General features: G+C 37.4%; 1 protein-coding gene across 1 annotated transcript in view; it reads right to left on the minus strand.

Moving 5' to 3' along the window:
* Positions 1-23808, minus strand: part of xrn2.L (5'-3' exoribonuclease 2 L homeolog) — a 61728-nt gene that overhangs the window by 36259 nt on the left and 1661 nt on the right. Inside the window, exons 2-8 of the mRNA XM_018262855.2 lie at positions 7081-7208; positions 6886-6997; positions 5301-5412; positions 2827-2885; positions 2652-2741; positions 1699-1771; positions 875-925 (exon numbers count right to left, since the gene is read on the minus strand). Coding sequence (XP_018118344.1) covers positions 875-925; positions 1699-1771; positions 2652-2741; positions 2827-2885; positions 5301-5412; positions 6886-6997; positions 7081-7208 — 625 coding nt within the window. The remainder of the gene's footprint in view (positions 1-874; positions 926-1698; positions 1772-2651; positions 2742-2826; positions 2886-5300; positions 5413-6885; positions 6998-7080; positions 7209-23808) is intronic.

A 23808-nucleotide genomic window follows, 5' to 3' on the forward strand; every position in this document is an offset into this window, starting at 1 on the left:
ACAGGGGGCTGTCATCTTGTAATTTTGTTAAACATCTTTGCAATACCAAGACTACACACATGCTCAGTATGGTCTGGGCTTCAGTTGGGAGGTTAAGCTTAAGGATCGTCTTAAATGATCAAAACAGCACAAGTCAAACAATATCTGCCAGAAGCCAATACAAGAAGATGCACTGGGTCTGTGGATACAAATCTACACAGTTTTTACAGGGAAACAAACAAAGTTGCTTGAGTTCTGGGAAGTAAGGCGCGGGACTCCCCCTGTCGTTTTGAAAGTATGATAATTTAGGATTAGCAGTTAGGGACCGTCTGAAATTTCCTAACTGCAGCTGTCAGAGCCAAGTAAAACGAAGGGTGAATTTCACTGCATACAGTCAGGTTTCTTATAAACACGGTACACATTTTTTAAGTAAATTGGAGATAGGTTTCTTTTTCATTAAAGTTCATTTAAGTAAAAATTGGATTTTATTTCTTTGCCTTTACATCCCCTTTAAACAATACAAAATCCACATTAGATTACATGACAACACAGGACCCAGTGCAGTCTGCATATTCTGATTATTAATCAGTCTTGCTGTATCTGCTTCTATGGCAGATATTATTTGACTTGTGCCGTTTTGCAGGGTCGGACTTTAGTTTCCCTTTAAGATATTTTGGACTAAGCATTCTACAAAAAAAAAAACAAAAAAAAAAAAACTTTCATTCTGAGAAAGTAATCAAACTATTTGTTTTCACAAGAATAAAATAGCATGCAAAACATTTCATCTGATTTATAAACTACAGTTTATATATAAACAATGAATAAATGTAATATATTACAGAAAAGAATTATGTTAATCTCTAAATGATACAAAAAGTCACAATCCAGCGCTTACCATCTGCACCACATAAGCAATGATGAGTGTTTGGGTCATGATGGGGCTGAGCTGTTGAAGAACAGAAACAGTTTAATTTTGAAATTTTTTTTATATTAAGATTATAATTTACACTAGATACAGTGGGATTAGCCCCCAATCTACCTTTTGAGGGCACTCTGGACTAAGAAATCTTGCCTATAAAATTTTGCTTACCTATTTGTATTTAAAGGAACAGTAACAAAAAAAAATATTACTTTAAAAGTGTTTTAAAGTAATAAACATGTAATGTACGGTTGTGCTGCACTGGTACAATTTGTGTATTCGCTTCAGAAACATTACTATAGTTGATATAAACAAGCTGCTGTGCAACCATGGGGGCAGCCATTCAAAGCTGAAAAGGGAGAAAAGGCACAGGATACACAGGAGATTAAAGATGAGCTCTGTAATATACAATGGGATTCTTCTGCAATTATCTGTTATCTACTGTGTATCCTGTGCTTAAATGGCTGCTCCCATGGCTGCACAGTAGCTTGTTTATATAAACTATAGTATAAAACACAAATTTTTTGGTGTTTCTGTTCCTCTACGGTGCTAAAAACAAATACCCCCCCCCCCAATACGTTTTTGTACTTTACTATTTGGTGCTTTGTTAGCATGCAAGATATTTCTATGCTTATCTATACTGCACAGCTACACAGGGCCTGTTTTAGTCTATACAGGATTTTTACAATGATACATCTTGCCAAAGCATGTCTACATCGATGCAATGTCTAAGTATTTATGCAACTTGTTGGTTTGCTTTACTGTGATAGATCATACCGCTAAGAAAAGAAAGTTTATACCTCTTTGCTTTCTGATGTAATCCATAATTTTATGTTCACCTTCGCCAGGAACACTAGCATCTGATAAAATAACCTTAAATAAAAAAAAAATGAGGCGTTAAAGAGAACCTGACATGATAATACAAGCATGCACTTTGTATGCAGAATAGCACAGAAAGACTAATTAAAAACATTATGAGCATTTGGCCACATTCTACAGCAGATTTATATTCAAATATGTATAACCTTTACTTTTGATCATAGCTGCAGCAGAAAGGGAAATTTTGCTGAAGCAGTTGTCGTTTTTGGAAAACAGGATTAACCCTGCTACCACCTCTCCCACATTATAAAAACAGTTACTAGGTCATACTACTTATGGCTCCACAAATGTCCTCTTTCAACGAATACCTGATTGGGCTTGTTCAGAAAACCTTGATCAGCATCACTGGAAGGCAAAATCAACCAAATTGCTAGTTCTGCTTCTCTGCTGTTTTTTTTTTTTTTAGTGCTGCTATTCTTAACTAAGTTTTCAATAGAATCACTCAGCAGATGGAGGTTGTATGAGGAGCCATATACGGTATGATTGCCTCTCTATTGTTCTGGTCATTCATGCAAAGTGCAGAAACCTGGCTGGTCAAATTTAAACGGTAATATGGAAATTATACTACGATTGTCTTTTTTGTTGAATACAAGGGGGACTCCCATGACAGAAGAAAGCTTTGTTTAAAACTTGTTTCTAAGAAAATGATGAAATGACTGCTGTGACTGTTAAATAAAAGGGAGTATTTAGTACAATAACTGCAGTCTAATTTGTCTTGAACTCCAATCATGTGGAATTAGACTATGACTGTCTGAATTTACAGTAATAGGTAGGTAGAACAGAAAACATTGTTCCAACAGGGTTTCAGCCCTGTGATGGGTAAGGCAGAGCACCTTTACTAATATACAGGTAAGAAAAAGTCATAGGAACTTACCGTGAGGTTTTTCCATCCAGGATCATTATTTAAACGGTCAGCAATATAATATCGAAGACATTTTGCCAAGTTGTCCATAAACTCTGTTCCCTACAAATAAAATAATGGTAAAATCATTTGGACAACTTTGTGTTATCCACTGCACAAATTAGGAGTGTCTCATTGTACTACTTACAGGAGTAATGCAGTTACTATCAAATCGCTCCTTTGCTTGTTCTTGGGGGAGATAGCCACCTAAAATAAAAGAAAGAAATAGGGTCTACTGCACAAAAAGGTTTGTTTTTTTTATATTTAAGACACATTGGGGGCTCATTTGTTAACACTGGGCAAATTTGACAATGGGCAGTTACCCGAAGCAACCAGTGATTAGCTTTTTAAAGCCAGTTGCAAGTAGAACAATGAATGCAGCAATTTGACTGGTTGCCATGGGTTACTGCCCATGGGCAAATTTGCCCAGTGTTGCTAAATGACCCCCATTAACACATAACGTGTCTATTGCCAACACCTTCAGCACACAGGCAGCAGTATAGACCAAGTGGCAGATCATTTCACTAATGTGCCCAAATATTACTGCTACAGTTACTCGATTCCTCTAATTTAATGTTAATGGTTCAAAGAATGTCAGGCTGAATGGTCGGCCCCCACACATTTTCACCTCACCAAATCTGGCCCTCGTTGCAAAAAGTTTGGACACCCCTGTCATAGGTTGTTATTAACATACTTGGAGGTTTTTATATTGTATATTGGAATTTGACTTTAAGAAAATGCTGGAGATTTAATGCTGAATATGTTTTGTCTACTTTAAAATAAAAATAGAATACTTTTTAATTACATTATATTAATAAACATATTATAAAATAGTGCCTTAAAAGATAACCCAGAAAATACCCCTAAAGTGAAAGAGCACAAAATGCCTACAGCACAGAAATTAAACCACTGCAAATGCAGTTTTCCAATGTTGCCTTTCCCCATGTAGCAATCAAAAAGCTGTGTTTTATATAAAATGTACTATTAGCCTCCTGTGGTAAAAATTGTTTATTTGCTTTAAAAACACCACGGCAATTCATATGAGCTTCTGTTTAGCCATGGGTGCATCCATTAAAGCTAAAAAGGGCATAAAGTCTCCTATTTACACTGCTGATAAACTGTATGGCAAACAATGGCTTAAAGGGATTCTTTTTATGATGTAGTTTCTTTGTAATTTCTAAATGACACTGTTGACACTGCAAAAAATTCACTGTACAACGTAACATTTCATTCCTGAACCAGCAAGTATATTTATTTAGTTGTAATTTTGGGGTGTAGGCAGCCATCTCAGGTCATGTTGCCAGGCCATGTGCTTTCAGAAAGAGCCAGTGCTTCACTATGGAACTGCTTTCTGATAGGCTATTGTTTCTTCTTCTCTGTAACTGAAGGAGTCACAGTGGGACATGGATATTACTATTGAGTGCTGTTCTTATATCTACCAGGGAGCTGTTATCTGGTTATTTTCCCATTGTTCTGCAGATGGGCTGCTGGGGGGGGGGGGGGAGAAGGGAGAGGTGATATCACTCGAACTTGCAGTGCAGCAATAAAGAGTGACTGAAGTTTATCAGAGCACAAGTCACATGACTGGGGCACCTGGGAAACTGTCAATATGTCTAGCCCCCATCCAGAATTCAAAATTAATTAAAAAAAAATTAGTTTGCTCTTTTGAAAAATTGATTTCAGTGAAGAAGTCTGCTTGAACAGCACTATTTGATGCATTTTGAAAAAAAAACATGTTTTCCCATGACAGTATCCCTTAAAGTTCTGAAACTTTAAGCTTTTAAGCCTTTTTCTGCAAAACTAAAAGCTATGCGATATATATTTAGGGCAAAATAACTTGCCCATTATGGGATGCAACATATTTTCATATTGTAATTATTCCCTCAGAAAGAACAAGTATGGGATCTCAAATAAAAAATAAAAAAATGGTTTCCTTTTGCTCCAGAATTATAATAAAAAGTACCTTGCACTTGATCCCAACTAAGATATCAGAAATCCATATTGGTGGCAAAACAGTTCTAATGGGTTTGTTTAAAGGAGAACTAAAGCTTATTTATCCTAGTTTGATAGAATGCTAATTCTCCTCATAGTGTAGGGAATCGCTAGGTTTTTTTTTCGGTTAAGGAATTTGAACTTGTAAAAATCACCCTTCTATCTATGACCTCCGTGTGAGCTCTTCCTGGCATGTTTCAGCTATTGCGCATGCACTTATACGGCTGCAATGAAAGAGGAAAAGAGGCTATTATAAGGAGCATGCGCACAGTTCGAGACTATTGAACTGTGCCCCGGGCAGTGGGGGTGTGTAAGGGTAGGAATGCAATGATATCACTGTAGAGCTACGGAGAGCCTTTGAAGACTGGAGCATTAGGAGAGAACGGAAGCAAACTTAAAGAAACCAGTAAGTGCTTTGAACTTAGTTTGACAATGCTGTGCGATGCAAAAAAATGTATTTTAACCGTTCCTTCTCCTTTAATGCATAAATTACTTTTCAGTAGACTTCCAGTATTGTAATTCAAATTACAGAAAGATCCCCGTCACCAGGAAAACTCGAGATTCGAGCATTCTGGATAATAGGTCCCACACCTGTACAAGACCATTTATTTACATTGCTTTTTTTTATACCTTTGGATAGGACCTCTTCACGTATACGATTCTTCTCTTCTGTAGATTCAACACCTTCTTTGGATGCTCTAAACCTACGAGAGCGTTGTTGATTCATTTTAGCACGCGGGGCCTAAAAAAATAATTCATTTTGAACCGTACTGAATTTAACTTTTCTTAAGACCTGTATTAACTGCAGTAGTTAAAGGAGAAGGAAATCGACCAAAGCAGTTAATTGCCAACAGATTAGCTACAATAATGCAAGCTATAACACTATTTATTCTGCAGAATACTTTACCATACCCGAGTAAACAGCTCTAGAAACTCTGTTGTTTTGGATAGCAGCTGCCATATTAGCTTGGTGTAACATCTCTCCCTGCTCTGGGCTCAGATTACAACAGGGAGGGGAGAAGGGAGTGGGGAAAGGGAGGGTGAGAGGAAGAGAGGCGCAAACTGAGCATGCTCAAGCCCTAGTCCTGGAGGTTTAAGATGAAAACAGGAAGTTGATACAGAAGCCCATGTATACACAATAGAAGGAAAGAAATTGTGTGTTTTCTTTTGACAGAGGACTCAAAGCAGCATTACTTTGAGGGTTTACTGGTATTTATATAGACTTTTCTGATAAAGCTTACTTAATTTTAGCATTTCCTTCTCCTTTAATTGAGAAAATAATTTATTGAACACCATTTCTTTTGTTAAAACCTACCAACTAAAACAAACCAAATATTATGAAGGAGACACATTTAATGTTATTACATTGCATAGGAATACATATCACATCCATCACATACCTTCCTATACCAGGCAGTGATAGAAACAACTGAAGCAACAACTGAATACTTGTGATATGAACAGAATGAGGCGATGTTAAAGGTTGAAGAAAATTGACAATACCAAACATTACTTGCCCTGGTTTGAGCAGTACATGCAAGCACCTTAAGTGGAATACATTTTTCTGGGACTGTGTTTGTTTGCACCATTTATAAAAAGCAGTACCATAACCACTATGTAGATCATATATTCTTATTATAATGAGTTGCCCTTTGATTTAAGCACTTGATTGCCAGCACTTAAATATTGCAATGGAAGTATCACTCCGAATGCAATTTCTCAATAAATGGTAACATGCCAACTCAGTTGTTCATCTTATTTTTTCATTAGATGGGCAAAATATTTTTCGAGTTGTGCAATGCCTTGAGCTACAGAATTGGACCTCAGTAAAACATGGCCTTAACCACAGTCTATCAGATGGAGGCGATATGTCCCAATCTGCAAAACGGATTTCTCTGGTTATCTCCTAAATTAGAGAGATAACATACAAAACCCCTCAAATTGCAAGGGTCATTTGTGATAAATTCACATGTACTGGATTGCACAGCACTGAGAGCAAGAGAAAGAGAATTTGATATGTGTGGTTTTAAAGAAGAAAGATGGCAGGTCCACTTTATTACTTTAGCATACTGTAGATGGATCTAGACTAAGCAACTTTTCAATTGGCCTTTATATTTTTTAAAATGGTTTTCAAATTAGCTTTCCAATACTGGGCTGTTGGTGGTCACAAACAAGCAAAGCAATTTTTTTTTTTTTTCTTTGCTTTTAGACTTACCACTCCATCAATGGCCATGTAAAGGAGTCTTCTAGGTCTCACAATGTTAAAGAGTCTATCAATGTATTCAAAAATAGCAACCATCATTTCATCTTCATTTTTTGGTGCTGGCCTGAAATTTGAATAGAAGTTTTCTTAATTGAATACATTAAAAGTTATATCTTGAAAAAGCATGAACAAGTGAAAGGTACTGACTTGTCCTCTGGGTGGGTACACGGATGGATAATGCCATTCATATCCAAATAAAGGTTATCAAATTCCACTTCATTTGGATTTGGTTTAGTGGTGTCCACAGGAATTTTGATGTTATTGCATTCTTTGGGCTGGTAAAAGCAAAAAAAAAAAAGTATCAATACACAATCATTCAGCTTTCATTAAACCAGGTTTAAAGAGGAAAACTAAATACAGGGCTCACAGAGGCCCAAGACCCTAATTCTACAGTATAAAATGCAGACCTAGAAAAAAAAAAAAAAAATGCTAAAGCAAAGAATAAGAGTTCTGTTTGGGTCTTGACACCATAGGAAGGAGCACACATACCCATGTAAATTATTAAAAACACTTAAGAATATCAGGACTATTGTAAGAGCAGGGCCTTATATTATTGTACTTAGAGTGTACAGAATAACAAAAATCGTCACTAAAATTGATTATTCTCTTTCCCAAATTCGTCAAAAACCAAACATTACAGGTGGGCGGACAGACACATTTGATGTGATTTGAAGGAATTATTTTATTACTGTTTGTCTGGATAGTGTTGCCTTTGTAGAAGGTACCATTTGGAGCTGTGTAGTCCCCCAGCAACATTCCTGCTTTTTTTTTTTTTTTTTTTTAAATTGTACAAGTATGGCATCTGTTATCCAGAAACTCATTACCCAGAAAGCTCAGAATTATGGGAAGGCCATCTCTTACAGACTCCATTTTATCCAAATAATCTAATCTCCATTTTTAAATATGATTTCCTTTTTCTCTGTAATAATAAAACAGCACCTTGTACTTGATCCAAACAGATCTAATTAATCCGTGCTAAAAGCAAAATCAGCCTATTTGGTTTATTTAATGGTTACATCAATTTCTAGTATAATAATGGGCAGATTAATCAAAGGTCGAATTTCAAATTTATGTGAATACATTCAAATAAACTCAACTCGAATGGGAGGTTATTTATGGAAAAATTTTAAGTCTAATATTTAATTGAATAGCCCCGACCCGAAAAATTTGAATCGAGTTTTCCCTCCGAAAAAAAAACTCGAATGTCAGTAAGGAAAATAATTAGCACATTTAAATGGTTCAACAGACCTCTGCCAATGACTTGTATATCTCGGCAGGTTTTAGGTGGCGAATATTCTAGTTAGAATGGTTTCCATGGTCGAGGTGTGATAAATCTCACATTCTGATTTACATTCGAATTGGGGAGGGATTAAAATTCAACTGTGTGGATTTTTTTCTTCGATTTACAATTCAACCCTTAATAAATTTGCCCCTTAAGGTACGAAGATCCAAATTAAGAAAAGATCTGAAAACCACAGGTCCCATACTTGTACTATAGAACAAAGTTTTGGAGCTATATATATATTTTTTTTTTAAACTTGCAAATTACTTTAGGAGAAAAAGTCTCAAGCTTATTCTTGAAGCAATTTTTTTAATATAGATAAAGTTAATACTGAAAACAGAATAAAGTAAAATAGCACAAAGATCAAAGTATGACTCACAGGGTGAATGGATAATAGCTGAAAGTACACGTATTAAACATGGGCAACATTAGTTATAAGCAAGTAAAACCCATTACAATGCTTCACTCAGCACACACACAGATTTGAAATAAGCAACCAAGAAACATATGAAATCAGGTTCCATTGAAGGGGCAGTACACCATCCATATTCAACGCACAGGCAATGAATAGGGCTGAACGTAGATTTTTGTGATTATAACAATAAGAAAAAGGTACTTTTTTTGGTTATTTGTTTAGCTAAATAGGGCAAACAGAAAAAAACTTAAGTTATGTCATATTTAGTTCTGTCAAGGAAGAAAATTAAACTACCCTCTTTTATACTGTGACTGTTTTAGCTTCCACAGTTTGAGCCTGTATTGAACAATACAGATTTGTAAAGAGTATTTATAACCGAAAATTATATAATTTTAATAACTAACACGTGCATTAAATGAGAACAAAGAAGAATGTGCCATTGAAACAGACAATTAGAATATGACAGACAATATTTCAGCAAAGTATTCAAGAGCTCCACAAAGATCCCTTTGGAAACAACTGTTATGTGGTAATATTACATAATGAGCCTTAGTGATCCTTTAACATAGCTTTTGAAACCATTGTTATTTTATGTATATATTATTGGCTTAAAGCAAAAGATTACAACAGCATAAGACTCATTCATTTTAACAAAACAGAAAAAATGTTTGCATGATGGTGCTCAATAGGGTTTAGGTTATAGGGTACCTGTCCTCTAAGAAATAATTCCAAATTCTATTTAACCGTGTTAGTAGAGCAAAATAAACTGGAAAGCAAAAAAAAGTTGTTCTTTCTGATACGCTATTAGAAAATAATAGCGAAAACATTTTGGAAGGTTAACTTCTACAATTATAAAAGAAAGAAATTATAAACGGCTAATGTAAAGGCCAATAGGTTACATAGCAGATAAAATCAAAATTAACTCAAGTATTGTTCTTAGAAACAATTACTTCCACCATAGAAGCGCTTACATCGGATTTGAATATTTTCAGTGCTTGTATTTAAAGTTATTATAAGTGGTAAAATTTATTTGGTGCCTCCAACTCCAGATACCCAAAATTGCTTCAGACTCCACAGCCCTGTAAGTTTTTGTAGATATGCTGCTGACCAGTGATCTCTACTAACATTTAGAAGGATTGTATCAGGTAACTAACCAGTGATCTCTACTAACATTTAGAAGGATTGTATCAGGTAACTAAATGTTCTGTACCCTGTATAAAAAAAAAAAAAAAAAAAAAAAATCCCTTGGCTTGAGGCCTTTATATGGTCACAGAACTCCTCAGTGGCTTAAAATGCCATTCTAGTAGTATGTGCCATTGGATAAGCCTAAATAGCAAATTTCCTAATTGTACCAAGAAGAATTCTTAATGAATCAGATAAAAATGGCAATAGGGCTTGCCCAACAAGGGTGTAGTTTGTCAGAATTGAGTGTCACAAGCCCTGAAAATCGGTGCTAAGAGGTAAGTAGTTATAGAAACTGTGTAAACAAATGCATAAAGCAAGCTTTGTGTATAGAAAATAAAAACTTATACGACAAAAGCCTGTGATTAGATAAAAAAAATAAACACTTAAAAGCTGCTGCTCTGACCAGAAAACCTTTTACAAAAGTTACAAGGTTTGCTATAGTAAGTCAAACTATACAATAATTGTGTTGAACCACATAGTTCTGTTACACAGTGTTAAAAGAAGGCACATAAAAGAAATGTTGGTTGCCATAGTAACGGTTATGGAGCAAAAGTAGAGAAGCAACGGGGTTACACAAACAAATGGTCCGTCAGCTACTGAAAATCAGCACATTCATAATAAATTCAGGCAACTGGGCACCACACTGTTTGGCTCGTCTCATCCGCACTGTCCCCACAACATAAAACTATTAAAAAGCCAAAGGTTCTATTAAAGGGGTGGTTCACCCTATTTTAACTTTTAGTATGTAATAGAATAGCCAATTCTAAGCAACTATTCAATTGGCCTTTATTTATTGTTTCTGAATTATTTGCCTTCTCTACAAATGTATTATTGCCACATTTTATTACTCGTCTTTCTATTCATGTGCTATCCTTTTTACATTCCAGTCTCTTATTGAAACCAGTTCATGGCTGCTATGGTAATTTGGACCCTAGCAACCAGATTAATGAAATTGCAATCTGGAGAGCAGCGGAATAAATAGCCAAATAACTAAAAAGACACAAATGATAAAGAATGAAAACCAACTGCAAATTATCTCAGAATATCACTCTCTATGTCCCACTAAACATGAAGTCAAAATTGTAACTATAGTCACAAGTTTGACAACATGTTCAATTTCATCAAACCGAACGCCAAATAAAACTGCATACTCAAATTAACCTATCTGGTCAAAGGTAAAACATATGTAACAGTTAATATATTGTGCGAGGTACACGGACAACCGAGGGCACTGGTAACAAAATTTATATATAGCACTTTTGTTACAATAATTATTCTCACCACAATAAAAGCTACTTTAGTTTTGAGGACAACATTCAGTGAAATATATGTTGCATAATATACAATTGCAAATGCTTCAAAAATTAAATTACATTAAAGCAGTGGTTCACCTTAAATTAACTTTTAGTGTGTTACAGAATGGTCAATTTTAAGCAACTTTCCAATTGATCTCCATTATTTTTTTTAAAAAAATTATTTGCTTTCTTCTTATGACCCTTTCCAGCTCTTGGATGGAAAGGATGATCGAAAATGTGTTATTGCTACTTATTACTCATCTTCAGTGGCGGAACTACTGGGGGTGCGAGCGGGCCAGGGCCCGCACCCCCTCAGGGCCCCCCTGGCAGCCGGCACAACTGAAATGCGGGCTGAAAAAAAAGTGTACGGAGGGAGGCGGAGGGCCCGCCCCTCTCTAGTTACGTTACTGCGAATCTTTTGCGAAGGATTTGGGGTTTGGCCGAATCCTTTGCAAAAGATTTGAATACCAAAGCGCATCCTAATCAAAGGGAAAAAAACCCCAAAACATTCTTTACTTCCTAAAAATCATGCAATTTCCCTTCGCGCCCCTAATTTGCATATGCAAGTTAGGATTTCGATTTGGTTTGGCTGAGCAGAAGGATTCAGCCGAATCCTGCTGAAAAAGGCTGCATCCTGGCCAAATCCCCAACCGAACCCTGGTTCGGTGCATCCCTAATGGCTATGAAACCCTGCATCACCTTGCCTGAGGGGAAGGAACTTGATCTATGACAATGTGCCTGAACTGGGTCAAGGAAATGTTTGGTTGCCAAAAATGTTTTAGTATAAATCTAATTTACTCAATAGCTGTACTATGGATAATGCTGTCAGAGCATATATGATTGTTCATTCTATATGTTGTTGCTGCTTTGCCAATGTAAATCTTGTATACACAAAAACATGCCTGTACATACACTGATATGGTATGATTCTTCAAGTTATTTGTTATGAAATAAGTTCTGTTTAGATTATAAAGGTATAGTTTTCCTTTAACATAGGAGGATTCCCAAATATCTCCTATAGTACAGGCAGGGGACCTGTTATCCAGAAACCTGAGGTTTTCCGGATAATGGATCTTTCTGTAATTTGGATCTTTATACAAGTCTAGACTAAGTCTAGTAGAAAATCATTTAAACATGATTTTGCCCCCAATAAGGCTTCATTAAATCTTAGTTGGTATCAAGTACAAGCTACTGTATTATTATAACAGGGAAAAAGGAAATCATTTTTTAAAATTTGTATTATTTAAATGGAGTCTATGGGAGACATGTTTAACGTAATTTTGGAGTCAGTTTGCGGTCATTCATATCTACCCCTGTGAACTATGTTTTTGCCCATCAAGTTTGTGTAATCAGTAAAGGCTGGAACCATGCGTGTTTCAATTTTGACCCAGGTTTCAACCACATATGAGAACCAATGACTTGGCACTGTTCCCTTACTGGTGCATAATAAACAATAATTATAGTCGTATTAACAGTCCATTAAGGCCCTATGCTAAAATGAATTTCTGAGGTCTGGAGGGGCTGAATCAGCCTATACAGTATACGGTAAGTTTTAGAGTAGGACTACTTGGACGTTTTCGGCACGATCCGACACGCTGCGACAGAAATCAGGTTGAAGATAGTAATGTCGGATGAAGTCGCAGTGTTGATCCGACACAACACTACTGTCTGATGCAGAAGCTGCGTCTGCATCCGACAGTCATGTCGCGTCGAATCAATGATGCGACTTCATCCGACATTTCTATCGCATGCAACTTGTCGCAGCGTGCCAAAAACGTCCGTTTAGTCCTACTCTTAGTGTGGAAAACAGAAATATACAGCACCAATGAAGCGGTGCACCTCTGTAACAAGTGCATTTGCGCCTTAGCAACTCTAAATGTTTTGTCCAGGACAATGGAACCTTTATATATGTTTTACGTGACAGAATGGAATGCACAAGTATGGTATTCATCATCCAGAAACCGTTCTACAGATGTTCAGAATTAAGGGAAGGCAGTCACCCATTTTTATAAAATAATTCCCATTTTACAAAATGATTTCCTTTTTCTCTGTGATAAAACAGTACCTTGTGCTTGCTCCCAATTAAGATAAAATGAGTCAAAAACATCCTATAGGTTATAATTAATGTTAAAAATTTTTTGTGATTATGGGATGTACCTTGCAGCTACATGACATCTGATAAAAACACAGTGCAGTTCTGACTGCACAACATTTTAGGTGCTTTGCTTTCCTGAATGCAGCATGTTGCTGCTGCAGCCGTGCACCTCTGTAAAGGCTTTGGCACACAAAATAAACTGCAGGGTGCAGTGGAATATGTGCTCTTCCATAACCGGCAGAATTGAATTCACATTGTAGCAGAGACTTTGCAAATTTCTAGCCCTTTGATCAGTGATCAGAAAGTAGGGATGCACCGAATACACTATTTTGGATTCGGCCGAACCCCCGAATCCTCCGCGAAAGATTCGGCCGAATACCAAACCCGAATTTGCATATGCAAATTAGGGGTTGGAAAGGGAAAACATTTTTTACTTCCTTGTTTTGTGACAAAAAGTCACACAATTTCCCTCCACGCCCCTAATCTGTATATGCAAATTAGGATTCGGCCAGGCAGAAGGATTCGTCCGAATCCTGCTGAAAAAGGCCGAATCCCGAACCTAATCCTGGATTCGGTGCATTCCTATCCGAAAGCACAGTGAAGTTGCTGCTTTTGTCCAGAGTATGTATGCAAGTGCAGCTATAAGCTTCTATAATTGCTTTGCATGGCTTAACAGAATGTACGGTGCAGCTGAGCTCATATATAGCACAGTGATAGGCTGATCTAGGGCATATTTCAGATATTTATATTTATGCTGGTCTTCAGTTCTTCCAAGAGGACATGCAGAAATAGGCGAACAAAAGATTCAGGCTGGAAGTCATTTTTTCCGTATGAAGAATTTAATAATTTATTATAAGATTGCAGTCTGGCTGACCAGATGCCATCAGCAATACACAGATTGTAGAGAATATTGTTTCTGTCTTTGTTTAGACAGAAGGGTTCCCTTAACATTTCTAATGCAAGAAAAAATGTTTTTTAATGTGTAATCTACAGTACAGTCCTTCCTCCAAAACCACGCTCCAAGTTAGACCAACAGGACTTACATTGTTTTATGATGGTGGCACAAATTGGCTTGGCTGTAGAGGAAACTACGGTTAGCCAAAAGCTTCCTTTAGTTAGTTTAGCACCCATGGCATTGTTTGAGTAGCCACTAATGAGCGATAGCAAGATATGTATTTTGCGTTTAGTTAGATTAGCTCAGTGCATCACTGCACAATACGTGGTGCTCTAAAAATACTTTAAAAATAAATAAATAAATAAAAAAGCATACAAGAGGCTGCCTGTCAAAAAAATATGTAAAACCCTGCTTTATGTAAATAAATCAATTTCATAATAATATAGCTTTTTAGTAGTATGTGCCATTGGGTAGTCAGAAATAGAAAATTGCCATTTTGAAAAACTAAGGGCCGCCCCCTGGGACCCTAGGCTTCACGGTGCACACAAACCTTATGTTAGGTCACATGAGCCAATTAACAGACACTTGTGTCTTTTGCTTCCACGCTTCTTCCTGTTACAGTTAGAGCTCCGGTATTTCTGGTCATGTGATCTCTGAAACAGCACACAGGCCTTCACAAAATGGTGGTTTATGGTAAGATATGTAAAAGGGCAATATTTTTTTTAAATGTTTTTTTTTTTTTTTTAAATATCACTTAATTTGATATAAACCATCTGTTGCTTGAGTATTCATTTTGGGGGTATAGTTTTCCTTTAAGAAAAATTACCAGCAATTGGCACCAGTAATGGGCCTCATAGCCTAAAGGGTGGGTTGTTTTAATCCCAAAACATCTCATAACAAATATAAAAAAGGTAATGGGGACATATTGGGCACAATAATGCTCATATGTTGCAAAAAGGCTAAGTGTTAATCTATATGTCGCAGATACATAAAAGGGGTTGTTCACCTTTGATGTAGATTGATATTTTGAAACAAATTGCATTTGGGTTTTCATTTATTTATTATTGAGTTATTACGCTTTTTATTCAGCAGCTCTCCAGTTTATAATGGTCCAAATTACCCGAGCAACCATGCACTGATTTGAATAGGAGATTGGAATATGAATAGGAGAGGCCTGAATAGAAAGATGAGTAATAAAAAGCAGCAAAAACAATACATTTGTAGCCTTATAGAGCATTTGTTATTTAGATGAGCTCAGTGACCCCCATTTGAAAGCTGGAAAGAGTCGGAAGAAGGCAAATGATTCAAAAACTATAAAAAAAAAAAAAAAAAAAAATGAAGACTTATTGAAAAGTTACTTAGTTAGCATTGGCTATTTTAGAACATACTAAAATTTATTTCAAGATGAACCACCCCTTTAAGGGGTACTCCCTGTTACTACCATAGAAACATACAAAATCATATGAAATTAGTAATAACTCACTTGAGGGTGGTTGCCCTCGATGACAGGGTCTCTTAATGCCTAAACCATGAACGACAATATGACACAATACAAAGTATATATAAATTGGCTAAATGGGAGTCTCCTATACAATATTAAACCTAGTGTACTGGATAAACAGATTGTGCTTTCCATTAAAATTACCAACAGTTCATTGAACCATCCTGAAAGTCAGTTCCAGATGACTGTAAGTCATGGCACCCATATGTAATTATCCGAAGTAATCATGCAGTCATAAAGATGGCCGGAGATTCATTAATTTGTCCTTCCAATAATCATATAAACATATGCATTGGCATAAAAGAGCAGTTGTACTATGTTCAGGGTCCACTTGCTTATATTTAGCTCTAAAATTTCATGCAACTGAAAAATGCAAGTGGTTGTGTATGTACACTAGTAATTTTTTTATGTTTTCATGCACAAGCCCTTCGTATCAGTGCATTTGAATTTATGGTCATATACTAAAAAAAAATTTCGCTTTTAACTACACACACACACAAAGGGACAGGATTGGGAAGAATGTTAATGACCTTCATTGTGGCTTCCATAGGATCACCAAAGCATTTCCATGTATTGAGTGTAAGGAATTCCCTATGCCTTGCACCTGGGATTTTCATTTACCTTTGTCTTCTTTACAGCTACAGTCTATAGTTATTTGCTGTTTGGTCTTCTCTCAGCAGATAACATCTGATACAAGTTAAATTAGCTTAAATCATGTAAAATCTTTTTGTTCACACACACATCTCCACACACACACACACCTACACACCGTAGAGCTTGATCCATTTGTCTTTTTTCAACCTAACTCACTATGTTAAAGGGGTTGTTCACCTTCAAACCACTAGTTTTTTTCAGATAAATCACGAGACATAACTACTTTTTCCAATTACTTTCTATTTTTTATGTGTGACCGTTTTTCTAATATTTAAGTTTGAAGTGTAATTTTTCACCTTCTAAAGCTGGCCATAGACGCAAAGATCTGATCGTACAAATTGAGGATTCATACCATTTTCCGACCATGTGCGGAGAGTCCCAACATTTTTCGTTCGTCGGAGATTGGTCGTTTGGTCGATCGGACAGGTTAAAAGATTTCTGTCGGCTGCCGATAATATCTCTGCATGTATTGCCAATCGTACGATTTTCAGTGGGAGACTGTCACTATCTTTGGTCGGACATAACTTTCGTACGATTGCTGTCAGGGGCAGAACATCGGCTGATCTGTTCTTTTGTACTTTATTTGATCGTAATGGTTAGTGGCAGGTCGTGAGATGGGAAAATCCGATCGTACGATGATTCGTACGATCAGATCTTTGCGTCTATGGCCAGCTTAAAGCAGCTCTGAGAGGGGGGCCCGTTGACACTGTAAAGGTTAGTCCACACGAGGAGATTCGGGGAGATTTAGTCGCCTGGCGACTAATCGCCTCTTCTTCTGGGCGAGACAACTTCGGGTGACTTCGGAAAACGAATCGCCGTGTGTGCTTTAGCGCAGGCGACTTTTCATTATAGCGGATGGGAAGACACACGAGGGCAGTTCGGGGAGATTGTCGCCCAGAAGAAGAGGCAATTAGTCGCCAGGCGAATAAATTTCCCCGAATCGCCTCGTGTGGACTAAGCCTAAAACTGTTCTAACCTGATACATTTAATGGATACATTTCTTATCTTTGTCCCTGCTGAAAAAAATCTCTGGGTTGCATTACAGGCAGAGTTAATACTCTAAAGATACAGACGAGAAATGTATCAACTAAATATTGCAAAATTGTAACAGTTCAGAGACTGCACCTGAATTACTGAGCTGCCAGACTGAAAGAGTCCTGCAGCAGGTCGGGTACCCGCCTGTTACCCACAAATACATGCGGTACCCTGCGGGTTGTGGCTAGAAGTTCCCGGTTCGGGTAAAGACGTGGGTCGGCAGTTCTGCGGGTCGGGCCGCGGGTGTTCTCAATAGCGATATTTACTACTTTTTTCTGGTCATGTCTACTTCTGATGACATCACTTCCGGTTAACAAAGACAGCACTTCCTGTTTTACGCCTTTTTTTCTGATCATGTCTACTTCCGATGACGTCACTTCCGGTTTACAATGACAGCACTTCCTGATTCTTGATGGTCAGGGGGTCGAAAATGAGTCTATTTCTGGGGAACAATCTAAAAAAACTGAACTGAACTGTTTGGAAGGTGAACAACCCCTTTAAGCTACTACACCAGTTGTGCCACAATGTGTATGACTGAGTCTTTGTGATTTTATTTACATATTTCAGAAGCTTGACCAGGCAATGCATGATTTATTAAGAATAAAGCCCAGAAACACAAGCAAATGCAGTGTTCATACCTACAGAACAACATATACATCTAAAGTGGCAATGTTTTATGTTGCATTGATTTCTAACTCATTCCAAAGCAGAGTTTTACCATACAGCTCTACATCTTTTGCACAATAACCTCCAGCAACCACTATGAGGTGGATTAGAGGAGACTACCTTCACAACAAGCTCTTACACAGTAGATGTAATACAGTAGTACTCAAACTGCACAAAGTTTCAGCAACTTTGTTTTTATTTATAACCAAACTGTTTTTCAGTAACCAAACCCTCAACTTGTTTCATTGTGAAGTGTTGAATTCTGAGACTTGATGTCACTTTGCTTTCCAGAGAATCTGTGCACCACACATTATGGAAAGCAGAGGGACTTCCAAAGTCCCAGAATCCATCACTTTACATTGGAACACTAAGGGAGGAAGTTGCATTACACGGTCGGCATAAGGGATCTTGAAAATCAGAAAGCTCATACGAGTTATCATGGGTTCCTTCGATCAGTTATGTTCCTCCAAAAAAACATGTATATCGGGAAGTTCTGATAGCGTTTACATACCTTTTTGTATATCAGAAGTGTGAAGTTATTTTTTGGTTGCCAAGGTTAGTACTTCACTCCAAATATCAGGCCATTACTTCAAACTATTTATCTAAAGAGCATTTACTAATGAAGCACAATACAAGAGTCCCTGCAGTTTAACTGGAGATCTCGATCAGAATTCAGCTCTTCCTGAACAGGGTATACTACATGGAACAGTTTGCAATACTCTGCTCCATGATGGTATTCATCGCCAGGCACTTAGCAAGCTTAGCTCTGTGATTGCCAAACCTCTTTACTTAATTTTTCAGGATTCATTGAGGTCTGACATGGTGCAGAGAATTGTGAATTGCTAATGTGGTGCCGCTATTCAAAAAGGGATCCTGTTCTAGGCCTCACAACTATAGACCAGTTAGTCCGATATCCGTGGTAGGAAAGCTTTTTGAAGGGGTAATAAAGGATAAGATAAGACTGGACTTCATAGCAAATCATAATACTAGGAGTTTGTGGCAGCTGGGTTTTATGCGTAATAGATCTTGCCAGGCTAACTTAATTTCTTTTTATGAGAAGGTAAGCAGGGCCCTCGATTCTCTGGCAATGCTAAAGCATTTGAAACAGTGCCACACAGAAGGTTACTGGTTAAAGGAACAGTAACATCAAAAAATAAGTGTTTTAAAGTAATGAAAATATAATGCAGTGTTGCCCTGCACTGGTAAAACTGCTGTGTTTGCTTAAAGGAAAACTATACCCCCCAAACAATGTAGGTCTCTATTAAAAGATACTGAGTAAAACAGCTCATGTGTAAAACCCTGCTTCATGTAAATGAACCATTATCATAATAATATACTTTTTTAGTAGTATGTGCCATTGGGTAATCATAAATAGAAAATTGCCATTTTAAAAAATAAGGGCCGCCCCCTGAGATCGTAAGATTCACTGTACTCACATACAAACCACATGTAAGGTCACATGAGCCAATTAACAGACAGAGTTCTGCCTTTTGCTTCCTCACTTCTTCCTGTTACAGTTAGTGTTGTAGTATTTCTGGTCAGGTGATCTCTGAAGCAGCACAAATAGAGTCACGAAATGGTGGTTCAAGGCAAGAGATGTAAAAGGGCAATATTTATGTAAATATATATTCCAGTTTGGTAAGATTCTTTAATATGTCATACAATTTGATATAAACTATCTGTTGCTTAAGTATTCATTTTGGGGGTATAGTTTTCCTTTAAGAAACACCACTATTTATATAAATAAGCTGCTGTGTAGCAATGGGGGCAGCCATTCAAAGGAGAAAAAACTCAAGTTACACAGCAGATAGCAAATAAGCTGTCTGTCTAATGGTGTTATCTGTTATCCATTAGTTAACCTGTGCCATATAACCGTTTTGCAATTTCCGCCATTACTCAACAACAGCTTGTTTATATTAACTATAGTAGTGTTTCTGACGCAAACACATCAGTTTTACAAGTGCAGGGCAACACTACATGATATTTTCATTAATTTAAAACACTTAGTGGAACATAGTATTTGTACCTGGATAGAGAACTGGCTAAAATATAGACTACAAAGAGTGGTGGTAAATGGAACATTTTCTAATTGGACCAGTGTTGTTAGTGGAATACCGCAGGTCTCTGTACTAGGTCTTTTGCTTTTCAACTTGTTTATTAATGGAGCCTGGTGGTGGGCATTGAAAGTACTGTTTCTATTTTTGCAGATGATACTAAATTGTTCAGAACTATAGGTTCCATGCAGGATGCTGCCACTTTGCAGAGTGATTTGTCTAAGTTGGGAAACTGGGCAGAAAACTGGAAACTGAGGTTCAATGTTGATAAATGCAAAGTTTGGCAAAAAAATAATATAAATGCAAGTTATACACTAAATGGCAGTGTGTTGGGAGTTTCCTTAAATGAGAAGGATCTAGGGGTCTTTGTAGATAACAAGTTGTCTAATTCTGTGCAGTGTCATTCTGTGGCTACTAAAGCAAGTTCTGTCTTGCATAAAAAAGGGTATTAACTCAAGGGATGAAAACAAAATTAGGTCGCATCTGGAGTATGCAGCATAGTTTTGGACTCCAGTCGTTAAGAGGGATATAAATGAGCTGGAGAGAGTGCAGAGACTAAGTGCAACTAAACTGGTTAGAGGGATGGAAGACTTAAAATTATGAGGGTAGACTGTCACGGTTGGGGTTGTTTTCTCTGGAAAAAAGGCGTTTGCGAGGGGACATGATTACACTTTACATTACATTACATTATAGACAAATAGCAGGGGACCTTTTTACCCATAGAGGATCACCGTACCAGAGGCCACCCCTTTAGACTAGAAGAAAAGAACTTTCATTTGAAGCAACGTAGGGGGTTCTTCACAGTCAGGACAGTGAGGTTGTGGAATGCACTGCCGGGTGATGTTGTGATGCTGATTCAGTTAATGCCTTTAAGAGTGACTGGGATGATTTCTTGGACAGACATAATATCAAAGGTTATTGTGATACTAAACTCTATAGTTCGTATAGATATGGGTATATATAATTTATGTGAAAGTATGGAGGGGTGTGTGTATGGATGATGGGATTTCATTTGGAGGGGTTGAACTTGATGGACTTTGTCTTTTTTCAACCCAATTTAACTATGTAACTATGCAATTAGTAGAGGCCAAAGCACTGCACCACACATTTGACTCAAGCCAAAGTCTAGTCTTAAATATTACATCTGCTTGTCAGGCATCTGCAAATTGTTTATACCTGGAAAAAGTGTGCTTTAAGGTTTTATTCATGGCTGTAGATTAGTGGTGTGGGGGCCAGCCCGAAGCTCATGGCCGAATTCGGGTTTAACTTCTCCTTCGATTCCACAACCTACTAATGCTCCACTTCCGCCTCAGTGCATGCTTCTTTTTTTTTTTTACATGCCCCTGCACCTTTCTGTGACATCAAAGCCGGGCAGGGTGAGCACAGGTGTATAAACAGGTGAGCGAGCCAGGTTAGTGTCAGGCGGCGCTGCCAGATGCTATTCATGTACATCACTACTGTAGTTAGCCATGAATAGCAGCTGGCCACACTTAAAGGGGATGTAAAGGCAAAAATATAAAATCCCATTTTTACTTTCGTTGAAAAATAATGAAAAAAATAAATCTATATCCAATATACTTTAATTAAAAAATGTCTACTGTTTTTATAATAAACCTGACTGTATGCAGTGAAATTCCCCCTTCTTTTACTGCTGTGAATAGGAATTGCCAGACGGTCCCCAACTGCTGTGCAGGTAAATGATCATACTTTCAAATGGTAGGGGAGCACCCCCACCTTACTTCCCAGAACTCGAGCAGCAATGTTGGATTCCCTATAGAGATTTGTATCCAGAGACTCAGTGCAGTCTTTATAATCTGATTATTAATCAGTCTTGCTGTATTGGCTTCTATGGCAGATATTATTTGACTTGTGCCGTTTTGATAATTTATGACGATCCCTAAGCTTAGCCTCCCAACTGAAGCTCAGACCACACTGAGCATGTGCGAGTCTTGATATTGCAGAAATGTCTTAAAGTTACAAGATGACAGCCCCCTGCGCCAACTTTGAAAGCATAAATCATTTGTCTTATTAGGCTGCTGGTGCAGTAAGTTCATGTTTATATTTAGTATACAAAATACAGCATTTGTAACATTGTTGTATTTTAAACTTTAGTTGCCCTTTAAAGGGGTTGTTCACCTTCAAACAACTATTGGTTTTCAGATAGATCACCATAAATAATGAATGTTTCCAATTACTTTCTATTATCTGTCACCATTTTTATAATATTGAAGTGTACAGTGTAATTTTTCACCTTCTAAAGCAGCTCGGGGGGGGGGGTCTTCGACCCTGTAAACTGTTCTAAACGGATATATTTATTGATACATTTATTATCTTTGTCCCTGCTGAGCAGAATCCCTGTGTTTCATTTAAGGCTGTTAAAACTGATACAATAGTTGCCAATACTCCAGAGATGCTGCTGAGAAATCTACTAAATGTATCAACTAACTTACAAAATTGTAACAGTTAAGAGTCTTCACCTGAATTCCTGAGCTGTCAGAGACAGGGACATTAAACTTTTTTATTAAAGTTTGGAAAAAACAGTAAAAAATAAATAATGGAAAGTAACTGAAAAAAAGGTCTTATTCTGGGGAACAATCTGAAAACAACGGAACTGATAAAAAGTGTTTGCAATGTGAACAACCCCTTTAAGTACTAAAACAAAAAGAATGTATGTTATGCCCCATGCAAATGTGGGCCAAACAAGTATCTGAATAGAACATAGCTTGGGTCGGATGCTGGTGCAGTGTTCATCGGAGGTCACAGATTTGATTCCAGCCAAGAATACATGTTCTCCCTGTGGGTTTTCTTCAGGTACTCGAAGTTCCTCACACCCATGCATGTGAATGTGAAATGGACCTTTGATTATACTACAGGACATTAAAGAGATCATACATCATTCACATCAGTCCCTTACCCAGTTGACCTTCAAGGTGTTGTTCACATTTAATCTAACTTGAGTGATATTCTGAGACTATTTGCAATTGGTTTTCATTTTTTTTTTTAAGAATAAGTTTATTTCAGTTATTTAGCGCTTTGTTAAAGGAGAAGGAAAAGTAAAAAACAAATAAATGTCATCTATTGGCCACAAAAATGAGAACTACTTACAATAATTGTGGCTCTGTATGTCTTCCCCATTAGCTGCATTCAGAGGTCGATGTAAAACATTTTGCTAGGTGCATGGTGCACTAACAAAACCAGCACTATCAGGGCTCATACATGCGCAGAAGAAATTCTGCAAGTCCTGCGTATGCGCACATTATTGCCTTACTTCCCCCATGCGATTGATGTTGCATGCATGACGCGAGGAGGAATCAATTTCGCGCATGCTCACTTTTAACGAGGAGACGAAGGATGTGACGCGTACATGGCCAACATGGCGGCCGCAAACTCAGTAACTGGGAAAAACTTCACTGGCACAGTTAAGTGCAGGAAAACAAATTGGCTGGTGACACTATAGCGGTTCAGGAGGGGTGCGATCAGGCAACAGTTAAAGATAAGTAAAAAATTACCTTTCCTTCTCCTTTAAGAAGCTTGTAATTTCAGCAAACTGATTGCTAGGGTCCAAATTACCCTAGCAACCATGCACTGCTTTGAATAAGAGACTGGAATATGAATAGGAGAGGCCTGAATGGAAAGCGAAGTAATAAAAAGTAGCCATAACAAATTTGTAGCCTTGCGCAGCAATTGAAGATGGGGCCCGTGACCCCCATTTGAAAGCTGGAAAGAGTCAGAAGAAGGCGGAACCACCCATTTCAAGTGTATGGTTCACATCCAATTTAAAGGAGAAGGAAAGCTATG

This window comes from Xenopus laevis, chromosome 5L, assembly GCF_017654675.1.
Source record: "Xenopus laevis strain J_2021 chromosome 5L, Xenopus_laevis_v10.1, whole genome shotgun sequence".
Classification (NCBI taxonomy): Eukaryota; Metazoa; Chordata; class Amphibia; order Anura; family Pipidae; genus Xenopus; species Xenopus laevis.